The 19,910-nt window shown below is 35.1% G+C and overlaps 3 protein-coding genes across 8 annotated transcripts in view; 2 read left to right on the top strand and 1 right to left on the bottom strand.

The window, feature by feature from the left end:
• Nucleotides 1–12,195, top strand: part of kdm7aa (lysine (K)-specific demethylase 7Aa) — a 248,464-nt gene extending 236,269 nt beyond the window's left edge. Inside the window, exons 18-24 of one of the 3 annotated variants that reach the window (XM_073945593.1) lie at nucleotides 101–367; nucleotides 1,566–1,690; nucleotides 2,380–2,552; nucleotides 2,682–2,767; nucleotides 2,915–3,036; nucleotides 6,992–7,317; nucleotides 9,366–12,195. In XM_073945593.1, coding sequence (XP_073801694.1) covers nucleotides 101–367; nucleotides 1,566–1,690; nucleotides 2,380–2,552; nucleotides 2,682–2,767; nucleotides 2,915–3,036; nucleotides 6,992–7,317; nucleotides 9,366–9,454 — 1,188 coding nt within the window. In that variant the 3' untranslated portion in view covers nucleotides 9,455–12,195. The remainder of the gene's footprint in view (nucleotides 1–100; nucleotides 368–1,565; nucleotides 1,691–2,379; nucleotides 2,553–2,681; nucleotides 2,768–2,914; nucleotides 3,037–6,991; nucleotides 7,318–9,365) is intronic. The other 2 variants (XM_068219513.2, NM_001346151.1) reach the window with 2 other exon arrangements.
• ndufb2 (NADH:ubiquinone oxidoreductase subunit B2) lies at nucleotides 11,956–14,708 on the bottom strand. Of its 2 annotated transcripts, NM_200791.2 has the most exons (4): nucleotides 14,503–14,708; nucleotides 12,582–12,714; nucleotides 12,412–12,501; nucleotides 11,956–12,327 (listed from the first exon to the last, which is right to left on the bottom strand). In NM_200791.2, exons 1-3 carry the CDS (start codon nucleotides 14,586–14,588, stop codon nucleotides 12,427–12,429), a joined length of 294 nt encoding a protein of 97 aa, NP_957085.1. In that variant the 5' UTR covers nucleotides 14,589–14,708; the 3' UTR covers nucleotides 11,956–12,327; nucleotides 12,412–12,426. The 2 variants fall into 2 exon arrangements, with proteins under 2 accessions (NP_957085.1, NP_001161298.1); NM_001167826.1 differs by having other exon boundaries at nucleotides 11,956–12,501.
• Nucleotides 12,585–19,910, top strand: part of kmt2e (lysine (K)-specific methyltransferase 2E) — a 57,881-nt gene continuing 50,555 nt past the window's right edge. For 2 of the 3 annotated variants that reach the window (XM_073947190.1, XM_073947188.1), the window contains exon 1: nucleotides 12,632–12,743. The gene's annotated coding sequence lies outside the window, so the exon portion shown is untranslated. Of the gene's footprint in view, nucleotides 12,744–19,910 lie in introns of all 3 variants that reach the window. The other variant, XM_073947193.1, reaches the window with a different exon arrangement.

Here is a 19,910-nt window from a genome sequence, read left to right as displayed (position 1 = left end):
ATGTTTTTGTTTTAATAAGTCAGTGTATATTAATACAAGATGTAATTGGGCTCTTAAAACAGCTCTTAAATGTGATTTGCTGTGTTGTTTTCTTTAACAGGACGATTCCAATAAAGCTGTGAAAACTCAGGGAAGTGCTGAATGTTCTTTATCCCGCTCGACACTGGAGAAAGGAGATCAAGCCCAACAGGCTGCTCGGCGACTGCAAGATCATCATCATCACAGACGCCGCCACCACCATCACCACCATCATCATCATCATCACCACCACCATCATCACAGCCGAAAACTGCCCTCAAACCTGGACGTGCTGGAGCTCCACACACTGGAGGTGTTGAAGAGACTGGAGGTTGGCCAGCTGAAGGAGGTCAGTGCTGTGGACACTCTATTCTTTATCACGTTTTTTTTTTGTTTGTTTGTTTTCTGTATGTTAAATATGCTTAATGGCATTATATCATTTGTATTGTTTTTTTTTTCTATAGACAAGATTTTGTCTCTCTTTCTATCACTCTATTCTTAAAAAAAATACTGCAAGCTGCCAGAAAAACAAAAACCTTTTGGTAGAATCAAATGTTCATAATCTGGCATGTTGTGTGTGAACATGTTCAGAATACAGATGGGAATATACCTGTGCAGTCTGGTGTATGTAGAAGCTGCTGAAGTGGAGATTTATGACTCTAAAACCTCTCAAGAAACCTTTTATAAATATGTATTGCAATTAAAATCTACAGACACAAATTGATCAAATGCAACAAAAGAAAGACTAAAAAGTGTATTTTTTGTTGTTTGCAATTAGGCTAAATTTTGTTTTGTTTTTTATTTAAAAGCCCAAAGTCTCAGCTCAAAGTCAAAACTGACAGGTGCATGAAAAGCAGTGTTTTGGCCTGCAGTTTCTTACCTAACTACATGCTTTTCATGTTAAAACTAGTTTTTGTCCTAACTATCTGTGACAGCGACACATGAAATTGCTAATTTAGAAACAGTTTCTATGTCCATGACATTGCAACGAAACAGCAGCATAAACTATGACAATGATCACCTCAGGTACAGATTATTTGCTTTATCTGTTGTCAGATGCAAACAATTGTGAATTTGAACACCAGCTTATTTGGCATTTATAGTCATACTGAAAGCAGCAGCAGATAATTTACCTCAGATCTTAAAAAAATAACTAGCAGATGGCTTGAAAATGAATGTCAGGACTTTGACTCAGTAGCCTGTTATAATAAAGATTATAAACCTACCATTTCATTAGGAATGCAGTGACTGAAATTTCAATGAACGGCTGGTATTTAAATGTTTCTGTCATGTTGCGTCACGTTTGGTGCAGACAGACAAATTGCTTGCTGCTGGAATTTTGTCATGTAGTGTGTAGTCAGGACCCAGTGATGATCTTAGATTTCTCTAAAACAGCACTAAAAACAGTAACTAAAAACAGTACTACGGTGTTACCAAATAATTAAGTTTCTTTTTTACGTTTTTAACAATGTTCTCGTTGATATTAGATATGTTCACGGTTATTCTCTTTGAGCTCCAGTAAAAACATCTCTCATGTTTTGAAACAGGACTCGGCCTTCAGCTCCAAAGTCAATGGCAAGTTCAAGAAAGTGTGTCCAGTGCCTGCTGCGGCGGTGGAGGCTAGTCATGATAACGCCCTGCGGCTGGTCATGTGCAATGGAAAGATTATTCGGTGAGTAAATTGTAATTTCCATAGAAACTGAGTTTTTAAATGATCTTAGTCGTTGTTGTTTTTTCCTAGCTGTGGTTTGGTAACACAATTAGTAAAAATAAATTGGTCACTTTATTTTAATGTACAATTCACGCTAATAACAGAACATTAACTAAACTTTTAGATCATTAAAATACCAGTTAGCTGCATATTAATAGTTAGTATGGTGAAAGTTGGGTTTAGGTATTATGTAGGCTTATTAGATGCAAATAAACAGTTAATACAAGCCCCAAAACATATTGTTACTGTGATACTTATGTGATAGCTATACTATTTTTTTATGTAACTGTAATGATAAAACACAATATGACGACAACTATAATGCAAAACTAAATTATACAAATATTATAAAATATTAATTTTATGTAAATATGGGTCAAGCAAGTGTCTAAAAAGGTAAATCAAGTCTTGACGGCTATAGTGGTGATGCTGAAACTGCTTTGAATGAAGGAAATAACTTTTGTTTAATGATGTTTTAATGATGTACAAGTACTTTAATTGTAAATATATTTCTTAATGTATATATTTTTTCAGCTAATTAAAACAGCTGTGATCATTTAATAATAACATAAAATCCTACCGACCACAAATGTTTAATAGATAGTGTGTTTGTAATTCTAACAACTGAAGAAGTGTTTTTTTTCTCACAGGGAGAGGATGCCCATCACTAATGTGGCAGCAACAGTCAACGCCGTGGAGATGTACCATAAACACAGGATAAAGCTGGAAAGAATCCCAATGTGTCCAGAAGAAAAAGTTAAAAAAGAAAAATGTGAGGATGAATTTGGTGTACAATGCACTATAAAGAAACCAGTCAGTCAAGGTGAGTCACTTGGAGCTGTGAAGTTTGCCAGATTTTGCTGTCTGTTTATCTTTGACCCAAAAGCTTGATTTTTCTTTCATTTTCATGGTTGGGTTTTAATATGGAAGTAAATAAGTTTTGTTTTGACAGGTGAAAGTGTGCAGACAGAACTCAGGACAGAGTCGCCACATTTAGCATCTTCAGACAGCGACTCAAAGGCGGGTGATTCTGCTGAGGTAAGCTTGATGGTAAATAAGCACCTGCATATAGAAATCAGGTTACGTTCATATTCTTAAAATACAGGTGTCAAAATGCATAGATTCTTTACTTTGCTCAATAGATTGTAACCTTTTTCTCGTCTCTGTCACGCTTCCTCTAAACAGAAGTGTTCATTGGAGTCTGAGAGTTCAGATGGAGAGGACGGAGGAAGCCAGAGAGACTCAGGGACTTTTGTGGAGCATCTAAACAGCCACCGGCATAGCCACCATAAGCAAGCATTAAAACGGTATGCAGTTTTTTATTTCACACACCTGAAAGAATCTGCAGATTAAAATCCCATTAAATCATAAATTGAAGGTTAGAATCATTGTTAGTCTAAAGGCCCTGGTATTTCCAGAACTTAAATAAATTTACAGTATTTATATATATATAAATTATCTCTATTGTAGAATGGGAAGCTTATTTATTGAGGCACTTAAGACTTGTTTTGTTGTCAACTTGGTTTCTCACTTCCACTTGCATTCCCTACATGACACAGTGGAAATCTTTCACTGATTCACATGAAACTGAGTGTTCATACCAAGAGTTCAAATCAGCACATAAACTAAACAGTAGTTTCTCAGTGTTGATCTGAACTACATTACTGTCCACATTGCTTTGCTGTAACTGAGAGAGAAGTAACCGCAGGGTCACAATCAGTCAACATATAGACAATGAATACGTTCCATCTACTATCTATGTTCCTATTAAAAGAAGTGAGACTGTCGGATCACTGCTCCAGTGTCTAGATTACATAAAGTTTTGGATGGCTCTAATGTTTTAAGCGTCAATGAAAAGAAAACGGAAGTCATGGTTTTTAGGTATACTACTGTAACTTCCACGGTTGATTTGAGCGTTCTAGCACAGCACATCAAACCGACCATCACAAATTTTGGGGTTCAACTCGATCCTTAGCTAAAGTTGAACAACCAAATAGAGGAAGTGGTCAAGGCAAGCTTTTTCCAGCTGAGACAGCTGAGGAAAATAAAGGCCATTTCTGTCAAGACAGCAATTTGAAACTATAATCTATGCCTTTGTTACTACCCGCCTGGACTACTGTAACTCACTTTACATAGGGGTAAGTGGCTCTTCTGTGGCCCATCTACAGCTTGGTGCAAAATGCTGCAGCACGTCTTTTAACAGGAAGTCGTACGTTTAAATATTTTACTCCACACTTCACTGGTTACCTGTACAATATAGAAGTCATTTTCAAGTATTTTTGTTTGTCTTTAGATCCTTAAATAGTTCTGCCCCTCACTACAAATCTGAACTGCTACACCCCTATATACTGTCGCGTATATATATCATAAGGGTGGAGCCGAACCCGAATACGGTATTCGGAAAGGCACGAATAGCGTGTTTTTACGAATACTTGATTCGAACAAATACTTGAAAAATTATTTGTATTCGGGAGCAAGAAAAACACTATATCAAAAAGCAGCGTTTCCTCATGAGACCACAGTGCATGCCCGCGTGAGAGAGAGAGAGAGAGAGAGAGAGAGAGAGAGAGAGAGGGGCAAAACGCGCCAAAGCCCGAAACTGAAAGCGAGACGTGACTTTTAAGGGGTTGTTTCATATGGATTTATTAATCATTCTTACTGTTCAGTGATCGCAAACTGCCGTAGTTTATTAAAGACGCAAACTCCTCACTGCACGTCAGCTGCGCGCCTTCAGCAGATCTCCTCATTCCTGCAGCACGAGAGCTTTATGATTGTTTATGCGCGCCTAAAGTGGCGGATCTGTCCGGTAAAATATCTGACTGCGTGTCACTGCATCCCTAAGGACTGTTTGGCGAAATATTTGACTGCATGTCAATGCATAACAAACGACTGAAAGGATATAACTAGAGAACTTTCCACTGTGCTACTGGATGAGAGCGTATGGCAAGCCGTTTTAGCATTTAAACCTTGTTCAGACTATCCATAAATATATTTAGAGATATCTCTAATTATATTTTGACTTGTCATAATTATAATTCGACTAGTCAGATTGGAAATATCTGCAAATATATTATGATAGACTAGTCATATTCCTCCATTGACTTCCATTGAAAAATATTTGCAGATATCTCTAAATAAGTTGACTAGTCACAATTGTAATTAGAGATATCTCCAAATGAATTTTGACTAGTTAAAAATCCAATTCAAGATATCTACAACTGTAATTAGACTTTTAGTAAATAAATTAGAGATATCTTCAAATATATTTGTAAATATATCTAAATATGATGAATTAAAGATATCTCTAAATGTATTATGACTAGTAAAAACTCAGAGATATCCATTACAATTGTTACTTGTCAAAATTCATCTGATTTCGTACTAGTACAATTGAAATTGCAGAGATGTCTAATTGTCATTCTGAGTAGTGGAATTATAATTATGACTAGTCAAAATATAATTAGAGATATCTCTAATATATTTATGGAGCCAGAACAAAGATTTAAATGCTAAAAAGGCTTGCCATAGAGAGTGCTTCTCACTAAACAGAGCACCGCGCAACCTTCTATGTAATGTATTATCACATGCACTAAAAGCATCAACACAGCCACATTCTGCCCCAGCAAGTCAGTTTCAAACATAAAAAAAACAAACAAACAAACTTTGTGTCTTTTTTGTGGCAGGCAGATGACAATTGCAGGGCTGTATCTTTTAGTATAGAATACTTTTGTTCTGCCAGGTCTCCCGGGCAGGGTTTTATTTAGATTTATTTAGTTAATATTAGTTTTTGGAATTCTGTCCATTGGAAAGAAGTTCTTTCAGAAGAAGAACAGTTTTTTGAAGTATTATTTGTTTTTATTCTGTCTATTCAGTGTCCTTCAACAAGAACGGTGGTGGTGGGGTTCATAATATTCACAATGGTATTTTATTAGTTGTTGGTTTAACCATGGATGAGATAATGGCTTCTATGTTATTTTCTTTTCAATTACATTTCTTATCACATGTTCAAAAACAACAGCCAATACTGCATATCTATAATTTATATAATGGGTATAATTAAACAATACTTTCACTATAACGTAAATTAGAAGTGTAATAGAAAAAATATATATTTTTGCGCCATTTTGAATTTTACTCGAATACAAATACAAATACAAATACTTTTCCCCCTTAACAAATACAAATACAAATACAAATACCGGCTGCTCCGCACATCCCTATCAGCAGATCAGCTGCTTCTTTGGGTCCCAAAAACCAGACGTAAGCATAGAGGTGACCGTGCATTGGCAGTGGCTGCCCTTAAGTTATGGAATGCCTACCTTCTTACATCAGGAAGGCTCCTTCGCTGACTCTGTTCAAACAACACCTCAAAACCTACATTTTCTTCTTGGCTTTTGTCACCTGATCTGATATCTGTTTGACCGTATATATGTAACCCTTATGTGTGCAGTTGTTTTACTACTTGAGATGTATACTATGTGTTTGTGGTTAGTGTTTTAATCCGCTTGTTAAGTGGTGACGTGTTTGTGACGGATGTAATACTGTTTCCGGGTCCGAGCCGCCATTCATTTGAGTAGAGAAATCATTCGTTTATGGTTACGTTTTATTCCTATCACACATTAAAGTTAGTTTTATATAAAATCATAGTGTACACAACAATCTCTGGGCTTGCTGCATAACAAATACCGCAAATTTAACAATTTATTAAAAAAATTAATCACTTTCTGGTTATCGGATATTAGGCATGGACATATATACTGCGATTGCGATTTTCGAAAGCATTCGTCTATTATTACCATTTCCGGAGTCTCCCCATTTAGTTGAATAGAGTGCTTGGACCTGGAAGCCACTTTGCATGACGTCACACTTAACAAGCGGGCTTTTCATTTTACTGTTCAGCACTTTATAAAGAATTGTTGAACGAATGAATAATACAATTACAGTTTTTTATATAATGAACTGGCTGTTTAGAAAGTGTTTATGTGCTTTCCATTTTTTCCACAGTAAATACTGTATTTTAAAGCAGAGAAATGATCAATCAGACTCAGTGTCATCTAACTGTCAAGCATGACGTGCTTTAGCTCAACTGTATAAACAAAATCCTATTGGCTGTTTTCAATAGAGGGAGGGGCTATGTCTTCATGTTTTTAGTTAAAAATCTGCATCATTCATCGAATAATAATTTAATGTTACAGTCAGAGGACTTTTACCTGCTATATTTCCTCTAGTGTTGTGCTAACATGAAGATGTTTGTGTCCACAGTGAACGTCCTACCTCACCCAACACTGACTGTGCCATTCAGGGCATGCTGTCGATGGCAGGTCTGCTGTGTCCGCAGGCGTCAGGAGGAGCGGCTGATATTTTACAGCAGCGCTGGTGGGCCAGTCAGGGTAACGGCAGCAGCACCAGCAGCAGCAGTGACATGTGGGACAGCAGTGAACCCTGTTCAGCCCCCCGCAGCCCAGATGCAGAGGACGGCAGTCTGGGAGAGGAGTATTCATACAGAGAGAGCTCGCTTTCTCCTCCACTGCACCCCTCCAAACGACACGCGCCAAACCCCACACCCGTCAGCAACCAGGCCACTAAAGGTCAGCACATTGCACTTTCACTGCTCTTTCTTAGAACTACATTAATAATGATGGTAATCATAATAGCGGAAAGGGCATCCGCCGCATAAAAACATATGCCAGAGTAACTGGGGGTTCATTCCATTCTTGCCAAGGAAAGTGAGTGAGTGTTATTATTAATGTTTTGTTGTTGTTATTTCTTAGAGGAAAGAAACTTTTTTTTATTGCCATCATGTCATATGAAGCAGACTACAATCAAGACAGTGACAGTTATCCATTTTTTTTTTCTTTTTTTTTTACCAAAGGGCTAATTCAGACCCTTCAAAAATGTTATTCAACCTATGATTTGTTGTATTAAGTATATACAGTATATACAAGTACACCCCTCACAAATCTATGAGCAATTCCAACGTTATGGATGTGACATTTGCAGTAAAATCTCAAAACATAAATTGACAGAGAAAGTATATGTTAGTATTATATTAAAACATCCGTTTATATTTTTCAAAACAACTAGACACAGAGGTGTGGGAGCAGAAAAATATCAATCTTTAAACATGTTTTTTTTTTTTTTAAATAAAACTTTATTTTAAATTAAGAAAATAAAATGCGTTATGGATGTGACTAAAAAGTCTGCAAGTTTACAGTAAACAACATACTTTGTAGAAATTCTGTGAATTAAACTGCACTGTATTCACTGAGAAATGGCTAACAAATATTCATTTTCGAAATGGGATGTACTCCATTATGCTGAGCACTGTATAAGAGATATAGAATTAAGCAAATCAAAATTAAACCTACAATTGAGTATATGAGACTCCTATACCACTGTTCTGTCAATGCAAATATTTAAATTAATGTTCATTTTTTTTTTATTTAATATATATATAACAGTTTTGAACAATTAACATTTTTTCCTAACCCTTGGAAAATATGTAAAATAAGCTTTTTGTTAATAAATATATATTTGATTACATTTAAAGAAAATGTCAAATATTATTTTCAGTTTTATTTGTTAAAAATGTATGTTTAAAAAATGTAGTTTATATATATTTTTTGTTAACTTATCAACATTAAATATCATTCAATGTATGAATTATAATAATAAAGGGATGTCATTAATAAAACCTAATTTTAAAATTAAAAATATGTTTGTTCTGAATGTTTAAAATGATTCTTACCCTCTGGAAGGTATGTAAAAGAAGCTTCTTGTTTAAAATCTATTTGATTGCTGTTAAAGAAAATGTAAAATGTTTTATTTGTTAACTTTTCTTTAATTAACCCTTGCAAATTATGTAAAAGTAGATTTTAAAGTATGTCTTAAATATATATTTAATTACCTTAAAATAAATATCTATTACAATTTTTAAATGTATTTTTACATGTATTTATTAATAACATTTTCATAAATTCATTTATTTTCTTTTCGGCTTAGTCCCTTTATTATTCTGGGGTCACCACAACGGAATGAATCGCCATATCCAACAAATGTTTCACGCAGTGGTTGCCCTCCAGCTGCAATCCATCCTTGGGAAACACCCATACACACTCATTCACACACATACACTACGGACAATTTAGCCTACCCAATTCAATTATATCGCACATCTTTAGAATATGGGGGGAAACCGGAGCACCCGGAGGAAACCCATGCAAACACAGGGAGAACATGCTAACTCCACACAGAAACGTCAACTAACCCTAACCCCGCCGAGGCACGAACCACGACCTTCTTGCTGTGAGGCGACAACCCTACCCATTACACTGTCTAATCAAGCTCTTTATAATTTTTAACGTATTAAAAACACCTTACCATAGCTTCGAGAATTACATAAACACAATACTTGATGATTTCACATGACATTTTAGATGTCAAAATGCTTTTGAATGTTTTAAAGATTTATTTTTAACTCTTGTATAGCTATATATAACCTAGTCATGACCCTCAGATGAAACTTACTTATAGAAAACTTTATTTTTTAAGTATATTCATGAGGCAACAATCATGCACGCAACAGTTACACTTCAGAACCACTAAAATGTCCTGAATTTGTGTGCTTTTATTGCAGGAAAGCGTCCTAAGAAAGGACAGGCGACGGCTAAACAGAGGCTTGGAAAGATCTTGAAAATGAGCCGTCATAAAGGCTTATTCCTGTAGCATGATGGAGAAAAAACAAGACACGGCTGCTTTTCTTGATGCGCTGGGATTATTTCACACTCACTCACTGTGCATGTTTAGGCAACAGGGTATGATCACTTTCTTCACCAATCAATCACCAAAAAAACACATCAATTAGTGCAAGAAAACAGCTTTACTTTAGCCAACATCACAACATGAACAGCCAAGAGTCTCCAAAGGAAGCACAGAAGTGGACGGGAAAGAGTGTGTATGTGCGTGCTTGTGTGTCCCGAATTGAGGCCTCTTCTGTCCCTCATCTTTACCTCGATTGACGTGTGTAGCATGAAGCCGATGGTCTTCCTCATCCCTCAACAGGGCGGCACTCCATTGGACCCTCAGTTCCTCCTCCAGTCGTCTTCAATCTGTGTTTTTCCTCCTCCTCTGATCGTCTCAGGCTGATGTGTGAGCTTTTTATAAATGGTGCTGAACATTTATATGTCCTTCTCTCAAACCCTTGTGTTCCTCTTTAAGCAATAATTGTACAGCGGTGAGTGGTGTTGAGGATTTTACTGGGCCGCACTTTTAGGATGCAGGAAAAAATAAGTCCTCTTGTAGTGGAAGATGGTGTTGGTTAGAAAATCAAGTTTTTTTTTTTTCCTTCGTTTTGACTGTGTTTTTCTTTATTCGTTATTTGTTTGTCTTTATTATGTGGTTTAAAGTGTTTCTCAACCATGTTTCCGGAGGACCATCAGCTCTACACATTTTTCATGTCTCCTTAACCAAACACACCTGATTCAGGTCATCAGCTCATTAGCAGAGACTGAAAGACCTGTAATGGGCATGACAAAGGGGACATCCAAAATATGCAGTGTTAGTGCTCCTCCAGAAACGTGGTTGAGAAACACTGCTTTCGCGGAATATTATGATATTTTGGTGCTTTTTTTCCCCCTAAACAGTTTTATTGGGTAATATTTTGCTTGTTCTCATAAGTTTGTACATTTTTGTTTGCCTTTTTTTGGTTTAAATTGACGATTTTAAATATGTTGTGTGTCTATATATATATACATACACACACATACTAGCAGTCCTTTTGTTGGAGCTGCAACACTTTCGGTTAAGAAATATCCCAAACGTTTGTGGAAAACTGATAAAATACAACATAAATTTCCTTTATTCAGCATTTTCCCTATCTTTAATCTCTGGAGAGAATAATAATGAGGAAAAAAGCTATAGTAAATTTAACTATACCTCAGTTTGTAAAAAAAAAATGCTGTTTGATTGGTGTTTAAAGGTTTATTTTATCAAAAGTTATCATTTATTTAATCCAGAAAGTTCATGGAAACCTGGAATATTCTTTTTACACTGAAAATTGATACTACTAAATATATAATTACACGATTTTCCTCTCTTTTATTGGTGATTTGAACAAATATTCCTTTTTTGTTTTTTTAATAAAATTGAGGAAAATCTGCTTGCAATGAAAGTCTATTGTGTTTCAAGTGCATTTGATTGACACATTAGTACAAATTTCTGTAATATTATTATTATTATTATTAGTGGTTAAGTTCATATTACAATTAGTACTGGAAACCTGAAATCCTCCTGACACTGTGAAAATTCTCTATTGTACTTGAGCCCAAAAGAGAGAGCTCCTGCATCCTGAAGTGCCGCTGCTGCTCAGATATACTGTATATGTGATGTAGTTTGTCACGTGATTGACAATGATTTTCAGCTCATTCTGCATAATTTATCCTCTGAGATATTTTTGTTGACTTGCTTGACTTATTTATTAATTTCAAAGCTATAAGAATTCATATTGCATTCTGAGTTTCTTGAGTTTGTTTTTCTCCATTGCATTGAATAGTTCTGTAAATAGGAGTTTAATTTTGAATGTTACCAATACAAGAGGATTGAGCTTTTGTTTAGGTTCAGCTTTATGGATTTTTGTAGTTTAATGCTACTTAAAAAAGACATTAATGTTAAATTTACCTCGAAAACAAAATGTTAGTGCAGAATGACTTTGAATAATGTTGCTTTTTTTTGTTTTTGTCTTAAAAACTTGTTGAAACGGGATAAAACATTTCAGTGGGAACAAAACAAACAGAAAAAAAATTGGTGCTTGTTTGTGAAATTCTAAGAGAGGCTATGAAACGTTTTCTCAGGGAACATCGAACGGGTGACATCTTTGAATTCACCAGCACTGTCGTTCAGTCTCGTTTTGTACGGATTTGCCAACAAATGTATATATTTCCCATTTAATTTCTTTTTTTTTTTTTTTTTTTTTTTTTTTGGGCAGTCTGCTGAATTTAAATCGCAGATTCAGAACAATGTAAATTATACAACATTTGTGAGACCCAAACAAGTATTCTTGACTGTTGTTTAAAAGGTCTGTTGGTTCAGTAAGCAGATATGCACTATTTTGGATCCACAGGACTCGAGATGGATGCTGAAACTCAGGCTTTGTTACAGTTTTGAGTTTTATGATGAAAAATGTTCCCACTTGTTCTCCTCAACATAAATGGACTAGTTGATCAGACAGGTTTTTTTTTGCTTTGACACATTCATTGTACAGTATTTATTAAGCTCGAGCATTCATTTCCATTATGGACTGTGGTATAAAGTTCACTGTGTTTATTTCCCCCCATGCTGTGTTCTGTTCCTCTTCTGATGTTTTGGATGCAATGTATATATGAAACATGAGGGAAATGTTTTGTAGATCACACTGTTTTTCCTCCTTTTTCCCCAGATGTTAAGTGATAAAACACTGTTCTACTTGCAAATTCAAGAGCCTGGAGTTTTTTTTTCTTCATTGTTTTATTTTATAATGCAACTTTTATAATCAGACTTGATAATAAGTCCATATGTATAACAGGAACTTTCAGTTTCCTCGACAGAAAAAGGTGTGATTGTGTCTGCAAATGCGAAGAGAAGAAGCATCAGTCATGCTGTGAGGAATTTACACCAGGTAAATGATGTAAATATATATTTATATGTACAATGAGGTGTTGAATCTACTCTTCATCATCAGGTGGGATCCCAAGCTCCTCATCAGTCCAGGCTGAAGCATCCGGCCAGGGGAAGTGACCCTAAAGAAAACATTAGTTGAGTGGCTGGTGATTATGAAATGGCTTTTATTTGATTGGTTTGTGATGATGTTTCTCCTCACCAGAATGGCGTCTGGTGTGTGCCAGGTGTGCCATAGGATCCAGAACCACATGAAACCGCCTAAGAGGTTGGCATTAAATATCTGGTTCTTGGCGATCGGTGGAGGCTGCCTGTAATGTTGCACACCTCCTGAACTAAAACAAAACACACAGAAGGATTGCCAGTAAGTACAAGATGTTTAAGTTATGTGTATGTACATGTGTGTAAATATATGTATTTTTATGTGTATTTGCAAATTGTGCTATAAGGCTACATGTATGTACCATTGATTGAATTTTAGATATTCAAAAAAAAATATTAATCAGATTTAAAAATAAAATTAAAGTTAACTTAAAATATTTATTTTAACAATCCAGAAAATCCCCAAAATAAAAAATATAAATTACAATGCTTTGTAAATGCCTTTTACAAATACAACTATTTGTGCAGGAATGTTACATTTATTATTTAAATACGGTTTATTTTTAATAGGTTATTTAACTCTTACAATACAAGTTCACTATACAAAGTATTGTTTTGACCTTGTATGACCATGTTTTTGACAGCATCAGTTTGCAATGCAAATTTCAAAATTCATCAAAATACCATTTATTATGAAAATGTAAGTCTTTCAGTTTCCCAGTGTTAGGTTGTGGCTGGAAGTGTATCCGCTGCGAAAAACATTTGCTTAATAATTTGGTGGTTCATTCCGCTGTGGCCACCACTAATTAATAAAGTAACTAACCCAAAAAGAAAATGAATGCAAGTCTTTCAGCATTGCAACTTTATGATTTATTTATGAATAAAGAGAGAATTTCTACCTAAATAAACAAAAATAAAGAGTAGATATTTTAGCAAGACATACTAAATCTGCTGGAAATGTTAGACACTTAAACCAGCTTTTACTGAACATTGTGCACACTAGGGCTGCACTATATTGGAAAAATGTAACATTGCAATATTTTGTTATTCTATGATTATATATTGCGAAATGAATCTCTATTTGGAAGGAATTGAACATTTCAGATTGATTGGGGGTGGTCATAAATAAAATATTATGAATCTACAAACAAATAAATTTAGGAAAGAAAAAGAAACAATTAAAATACACTTTATTTTCAATTTTTTGTATAGCAATATTTAGGTACAGTAATTGAATAAAATTAAAGTTAATCCTTATTAAAGGTACAAACTGTACAAATTCTTATGACAAAGTATTTAAAATATACATTATACAGTCACAGGCCTCAAAAACACATGGAAATGTTGCATATCATTTGATATCCTGCGATGTGACTATTGGGAACGATCACATTGGGATATTGAAGCTGAAACGATGTATTGTGCAGCCCTAGTACACACAGATTGGGTTTTAGTTGAAAGGTCTTGTTTTCCATGTTTAAACCCTGAAATATTTGCTTGAAAACAAAAGGAGAGAGCAAATGTTTTGTAAAAATGAGGCATTTTATGATTAAAATGTGTGCCAGTGTGCTCTAAAAACTTTATTCAAACTACATAATGTATTTGTTTATACATGAACCCACTGACAGATTAGTCTTATCCAAATAAATGCTTTTAAATTTCTCAAAAAACAAAACAAAAACAGGACTTAATTTGGTATCTTTTCATAAATTAAATTGACTTAGATTTTAGGATGTTTACTTTGCTTCATTGTAAAATACTAACTTAACGTTAACAAAATACATGAGTTGAAGACCTTTTAAGGCCCTAACTTGAGAGGATTAACGTTAATTAATTAATCACGATACTTCGAAAACCTGCCATGCTTAATTTGTTTCCAGTTATCACTAAAAACTAAACCTTAAATTTTAACCTTGCATTAAAGGTTGACGTCGTTAACGACTGTCTTGAGCGGTATTTAAGCCCAAAACAGGCTGAAGCAGCACAGTTAGCTAGTTAGCCTGCCAGTGATAAACACTCACTTTCTGACGGTCATCTGCTGAGGTCCGCGTCTGAACTGCTGCAGGCCCGCCCGGAGGACACCCGCCGTCCTCCAAACCGAAGACATGCTCAAATCTAAGTGTTTTACTCCTAATTTGGGTCGGATTAAGCTGGGTGACTAGAGAGCTAAATGTCACCTTTACAGCGGCTGTTTCTTTGACTTGGCAATACCGAGAGCTGTGATTGGTCGTTTAAAAATTGCCGTTTTATGCTATGCGCTGCATATTCGGCAGAGGGCGCCAAATATCCACTGAGAAAAGGTCGAACAAGTATGGAATATGATATTCATGCATAAATGGATCGATACATTTGTTATTTAATCAAATGACTATAAATTATGATTCAAACTTTTTTAAATCTGTAATTCGAATAAATGTACTACGTTGGATCAGTTATTTATTGGCTCTACTGGTTTATTGAACATTTCATTAAGTAGGCTACTGTTGTATGTTTCTCTTGCATCCTGTTAGAATCAGGCTTCTCTTGGCAAATGTTTTATTATCACAAGACCCTCAATTTATTATTAGTGTTGGAGTTACAAAAAGTTACTTTTAAAAGTAATGCATTACAATATTGAGTTACTCCCCAAAAAAGTAACGTAACATTTTTTTTAAGTAACTTATTACCTGGCTGAGGCTTGATCTCTTTTACATCTTGTTTTTTTTTTAATAGAGGAGCATTACAAAATAACGTTGTGTTGTATAACCTACATACATTTACCTATTAAAAAACGAACTAGATAGTGTTATCTCAGAACTTCCTGGCTCCAGAGCTCTACATGACATATATAGATTATTGAAAGTTTACAGCAATGTGTTTGCTTCTTTTGTACTGTCTTTTGTGAAATCTCTGTCCTTTGAAACTATAATCCCCACTTCCTTTTCTTCAAAGCCTTAAAATTATTGATTGCATTCTGTCATTGACTGCATGATTCAATATGACTACTTTCATTTTAATTCAGCAATTCGTTTTTAAAGCGAATTAAACTAAACAGTAACTCAAACATTATTACTTATTTTTAAAGTTATGCGTTACTGTACTTGTTACTTAGAAAAGTAATATTATTGCGTAACTCGGATTACTTGCAATGCATTACTCCCAACACTGTTTACTATTGATATAGTTTTGATTTTATGCAAGTGAAGAAACTCTGAACACACAAGTTGCAATTACATATAAAATGTTTTATTGGCTCAAAAAGCAACCAGATACATACATATTTTCCAAAATTTTCAGAAATATTTAATTTCAGACTATACATCCTCCATACATCAACTTTTGGGACCCTAGTGCCAATGCAACAGTCACATTACCTATTCACCAAACTATTTGTCATTATAGTTTTTCAACAACTATTTTAAGTAAGGTTGGCCCATTGTAACCTTTGATTTAGCTCACCATCCCATTTGAGAAAAAAAAAATGAGAATGATGGAAAGAATTGGGGCGAATGCCTTTAACAAAGATGGTAATTTATAATTTGATGCGTCACCTATCCTTATTTTGTTTCTGTTGTATTGCTGAGCTATGAAAAAAAGCATGTTTCATTTTGTAAATGAATCTGATTTTTAAAAATGTACATGATGTCACTCAAAGGGTAGATGACTAAGCAGAAGGCAAACACAAGTGTAACAACATTGTTATAAATGAGATTGTTTTTGTTTTTTCTGTAATGCTGTAAAGTTCATTGTTAAATGTAAAATTGCTTATTAGTTACTATAAAGCAATGTTTTCTAGTTATTTTAAATATTATTAAAAATATTAGGTATTACCCACGGCAACTACTGTATATTCACCTCTGGTCCACTAGCCCCAATCAAGTTTTGTTTTTGACCCTTTATAAGAAAAAGTTTAGGCACTAGACTGTAGATGTTGTAATGGACAAAAGCAGTAGCAGGCTAAAATAATGTTAGTAGTAGCCTACAAAGTTTGCCGTAAACTCAATAGACAGACAAAGTTGTGGTTAACCTTCTTGGGAATCCAATAAACAACAACAGCTCAAATAGCAGTGCGTGCTCCAGAAAATGCTCCAATACGCCATTTACTAATCATGATCCCCGGAGCAGCGCAGAGGCGCGGGATCGACAACATGGCGGCTCTGGAAAAACACAATCGATGAAAAACACGAGAGGCGTTTCCAAACACACAGCTTAACGAATGCAAGAAACATATCGCCTCTGCAGATATAATAGCATCGCATAACCTCGACATGCAGCCTCAGTCGGGATGTTTTCAGCACACGAATGGTTTTCTCAGCAGAACCTAAACAGGAAATGCGCGCCTCCGCTCGAGCCTTTTGTTGCGGCTCTTATTGTGACGTAACAGACCATAATCTGACTTCAGTCTCGATCAGTGCTTAAACTGCCCAAAAACGCACAGGACGGCGGGTTTTAAATGCGCTACGAGTCCAATTTAATGTGTGTAACGTTAGTGTAATGTGTTAATCTATCGTCGTAGTCAGCAAATTAATCCCAATTCTCAAATACAGCAATAAATGAAAGTGTGTAGCTTTTTTATTTATCATTTTTACACGAAAACTGATTTTGCTAATCAACATTTTTATTGTAGTTGAAATAATTGTGAGATCACAATACCGCAACTAACACATTTTGAAAGTATAATTGAAATGAAACAATAGCACCATTTCCTTGTTTTTTCCACTGTTGAACACAAAAGATGATATTTTAGATAGCTCAAAAACTAAACATCGTCTTCTATATCTTATTATGTGTACAGACAAAAGAAAAGGTTTGAAACTAGAAAATGAGTAAATGAAGATATTTTTAAATTTTGAGTAATGTTAACTATATCCCTTCACTAGAATGTTCTGTTGGTTAGCCTATTTCTCTGAGCAACATTCACATTCTTAATACAATATATAAATAAATAATCTCCCTGTAACATTCTGGAAGGTTTTCGGTAACCAAATCAAAACCTATATAATGTCTCATCTGGAAACAAAGTAACCTTTTTGTAATTGCTGTGGGGAATGATACACACATACATATATATATATATATATATATATATATATATATATATATATATATATATATATATATATATATATATATATATATATATATATATATATACACACACACACACACACACACGTTTTTCTTTTAATTTGTTAAAATAAATTCGTAACAGGTTTTATTTTTTGGAAAGATTTTAAAACTATGTATGAAAATAGCAATATATTATATTTAAATTTTTAAGGAAATATATTTTAAAATGTCTTTTGTAGTGATTCAAAGCAAATAGTTTTCACATCAGTGCAGTATTCAGTGTCAAATGATCCTTAAGAATTTATCCCAATTTGTATGTATGCTTAATCATTATTAATGGTTTTACATATTATTGTTGGTGTTTAAAACATTGACCAATACATGTCATATATTTGTAAATTTTGATATATTGTGCTTTTGGGAATTTTGTAACTTTTAAAAAACATCCTTAATGTCAAATAAATATAGATTTTAATAGACTTTTAGGCCCTTTATTAAAATATTTATAACTTTTTTCAAATGTAAAAAAACATTTTTTTTCCACAAAAACATTTAGCTAAATAGTTTCTGATACTGACAAAAATCACAAATGTTTCATGAGCAACAAATCATGTTACACTGAAAACTGCAGTGATGGTGCTGAAATCTTTACATCACATAATATTACTGCACTTTAAACACGACCGTTATTTTAAAATGAAACAGCATACTCTGTTATGGTCTAATAAATACACCCTTGGCAAGCAGAGCAAACATCTCACTTTTTCCAAACTTTTGACGAGTAGCGCAGATTTGTAATTTGTCAAATCATGCTGTCAGGGACTACGCAATTACGTCATGACGCACAAGAGGGGAAAAATCGCTGAATAGTTTATAACGGGCTCTCTGAAACGAAACACGGACTGCCCAAACTACACATTTAGATATTCCGTTGCTGAAGGAGACAAAAGCCTGTTAAAGTTTTCAGTAGTCCGCGTGGATTTTAAAACACTGGGCTGATGACGTACTCTCAAGGAGGTCAATCCATTTTTCGGCAATGGTATTTTCTGGAAAGGATCGTGACCCCGCCCAGTGTGAGCTTTGTGCAGTGCGCTTGTAGACGCCATCTTCTTACATCTTTTCTGACGCGAATATTGATGGTATAATATAATACTAATATACTCCGTTGAAGTGCTCTTCTTAAACGCCGCGATAGATGGGTCCACAGAGATTTAAGCGAATTAAATGGTTAATGACATTTTGAGTTAATGGCGCCCTACTGTCGTCCACGATCACGCTCGGATCTCCGGGTGCGCCGCTCTCCCCTCGCAGCTCAGAGCCCGCCCACTTGTGGAATTCAGATGATGTCATCACCAGCCAATAAGCGTCGAGAAAACAGGACAATGAGCGTATTATTGGTCAAGGGCAATGTCATTCGTTCTACTCAGGAAGGCCAGGGAGGGGGCGAGCGGAGAAAATCGCCATTTTGAAAGCGTAACAAAATGAACGATATCGACACTGAAAATAACACCCTATCTCCAAACCCGGTTGAGTGTAGCCCGTTTAATATCCATCTACAATCTCACAGTCCCGAAAGTTAAAACCTGGAGATGTTTTCACTGGCGTAGGCAATCCTGTACGAGACGACAGCATTTAACTATCTCTTTAGCTTCGTTTTCCTTTCAACTGTACAAATTCGATGCTCGGCGCGTCAAATCGCTGTTTTCTGCTTTGTCTTGTCGTGTTTCTTCACTCTGCGTTGCATAGCTCTTCAACTGCTAGTGGTTGGTTTCATAGCACACACTGCGCATGCGCAGGAGGATGCGGTTTAGATCTAGATCCACTTCAGTATGGGGGAGGGTGTTTGTATGTAGGGTGAGTTGCTCGGATGATGCCTTCTCTGGTTGAAGAGCAACATTCGGAGACCCGCAAAACAATGCCATTAGTTTAATAATTACCCATGACCACAATTGAAGCTCTTAATTTTGTTTGATATGTTCAAGTACATGCATCATTTTTCATCATGCACTTATGAGTCTACAGTTTTGAAGTGATTTAACTAAATGGGAGAAATAAATCTAAACATAAAAAGAGAGGGTCTGTCTACAGCCAACAGAAATATTACCTTTTCATTACCCTGCAGATGTTTGTGTGTATACTTGTGGTCATCTCACTCCGATTACCTTGAGAGAAAAAAACTGCACTTGTATAAAGGTTACATAACAGATTTGCAGCCATTTACTGTTTTGGGCCTCACAAGTAGGTGTTCGTATTCAACCATAGTAGGCAAAGACTTGCGTAGGCTGTCTTTCTCTTTGTTTTCACCTAAATCTTCTAGCTCTTATTATTATGTTATAAATGTTTTGACGTTTGAATACATAAATGGGGAAGTGATTTAAAA

Source organism: Danio rerio, chromosome 4 (assembly GCF_049306965.1).
Source record: "Danio rerio strain Tuebingen ecotype United States chromosome 4, GRCz12tu, whole genome shotgun sequence".
Classification (NCBI taxonomy): domain Eukaryota; kingdom Metazoa; phylum Chordata; class Actinopteri; order Cypriniformes; family Danionidae; genus Danio; species Danio rerio.
This window is presented reverse-complemented; position numbering and strand designations above follow the sequence as displayed.

Excerpts from the sequence above, each read along its gene's own strand:
- ndufb2 (NM_001167826.1), bottom strand. The coding sequence starts at position 14,588 with ATGTCTTCGGTTTGGAGGACGGCGGGTGTCCTCCGGGCGGGCCTGCAG. Across the intron at positions 12,715-14,502 it reads CAGCAGATGACCGTCAGAAA|TTCAGGAGGTGTGCAACATT; the intron begins GTGAGTGTTTAT and ends GTTTTGTTTTAG. Across the intron at positions 12,502-12,581 it reads ACACACCAGACGCCATTCTG|GGTCACTTCCCCTGGCCGGA; the intron begins GTGAGGAGAAAC and ends TGTTTTCTTTAG.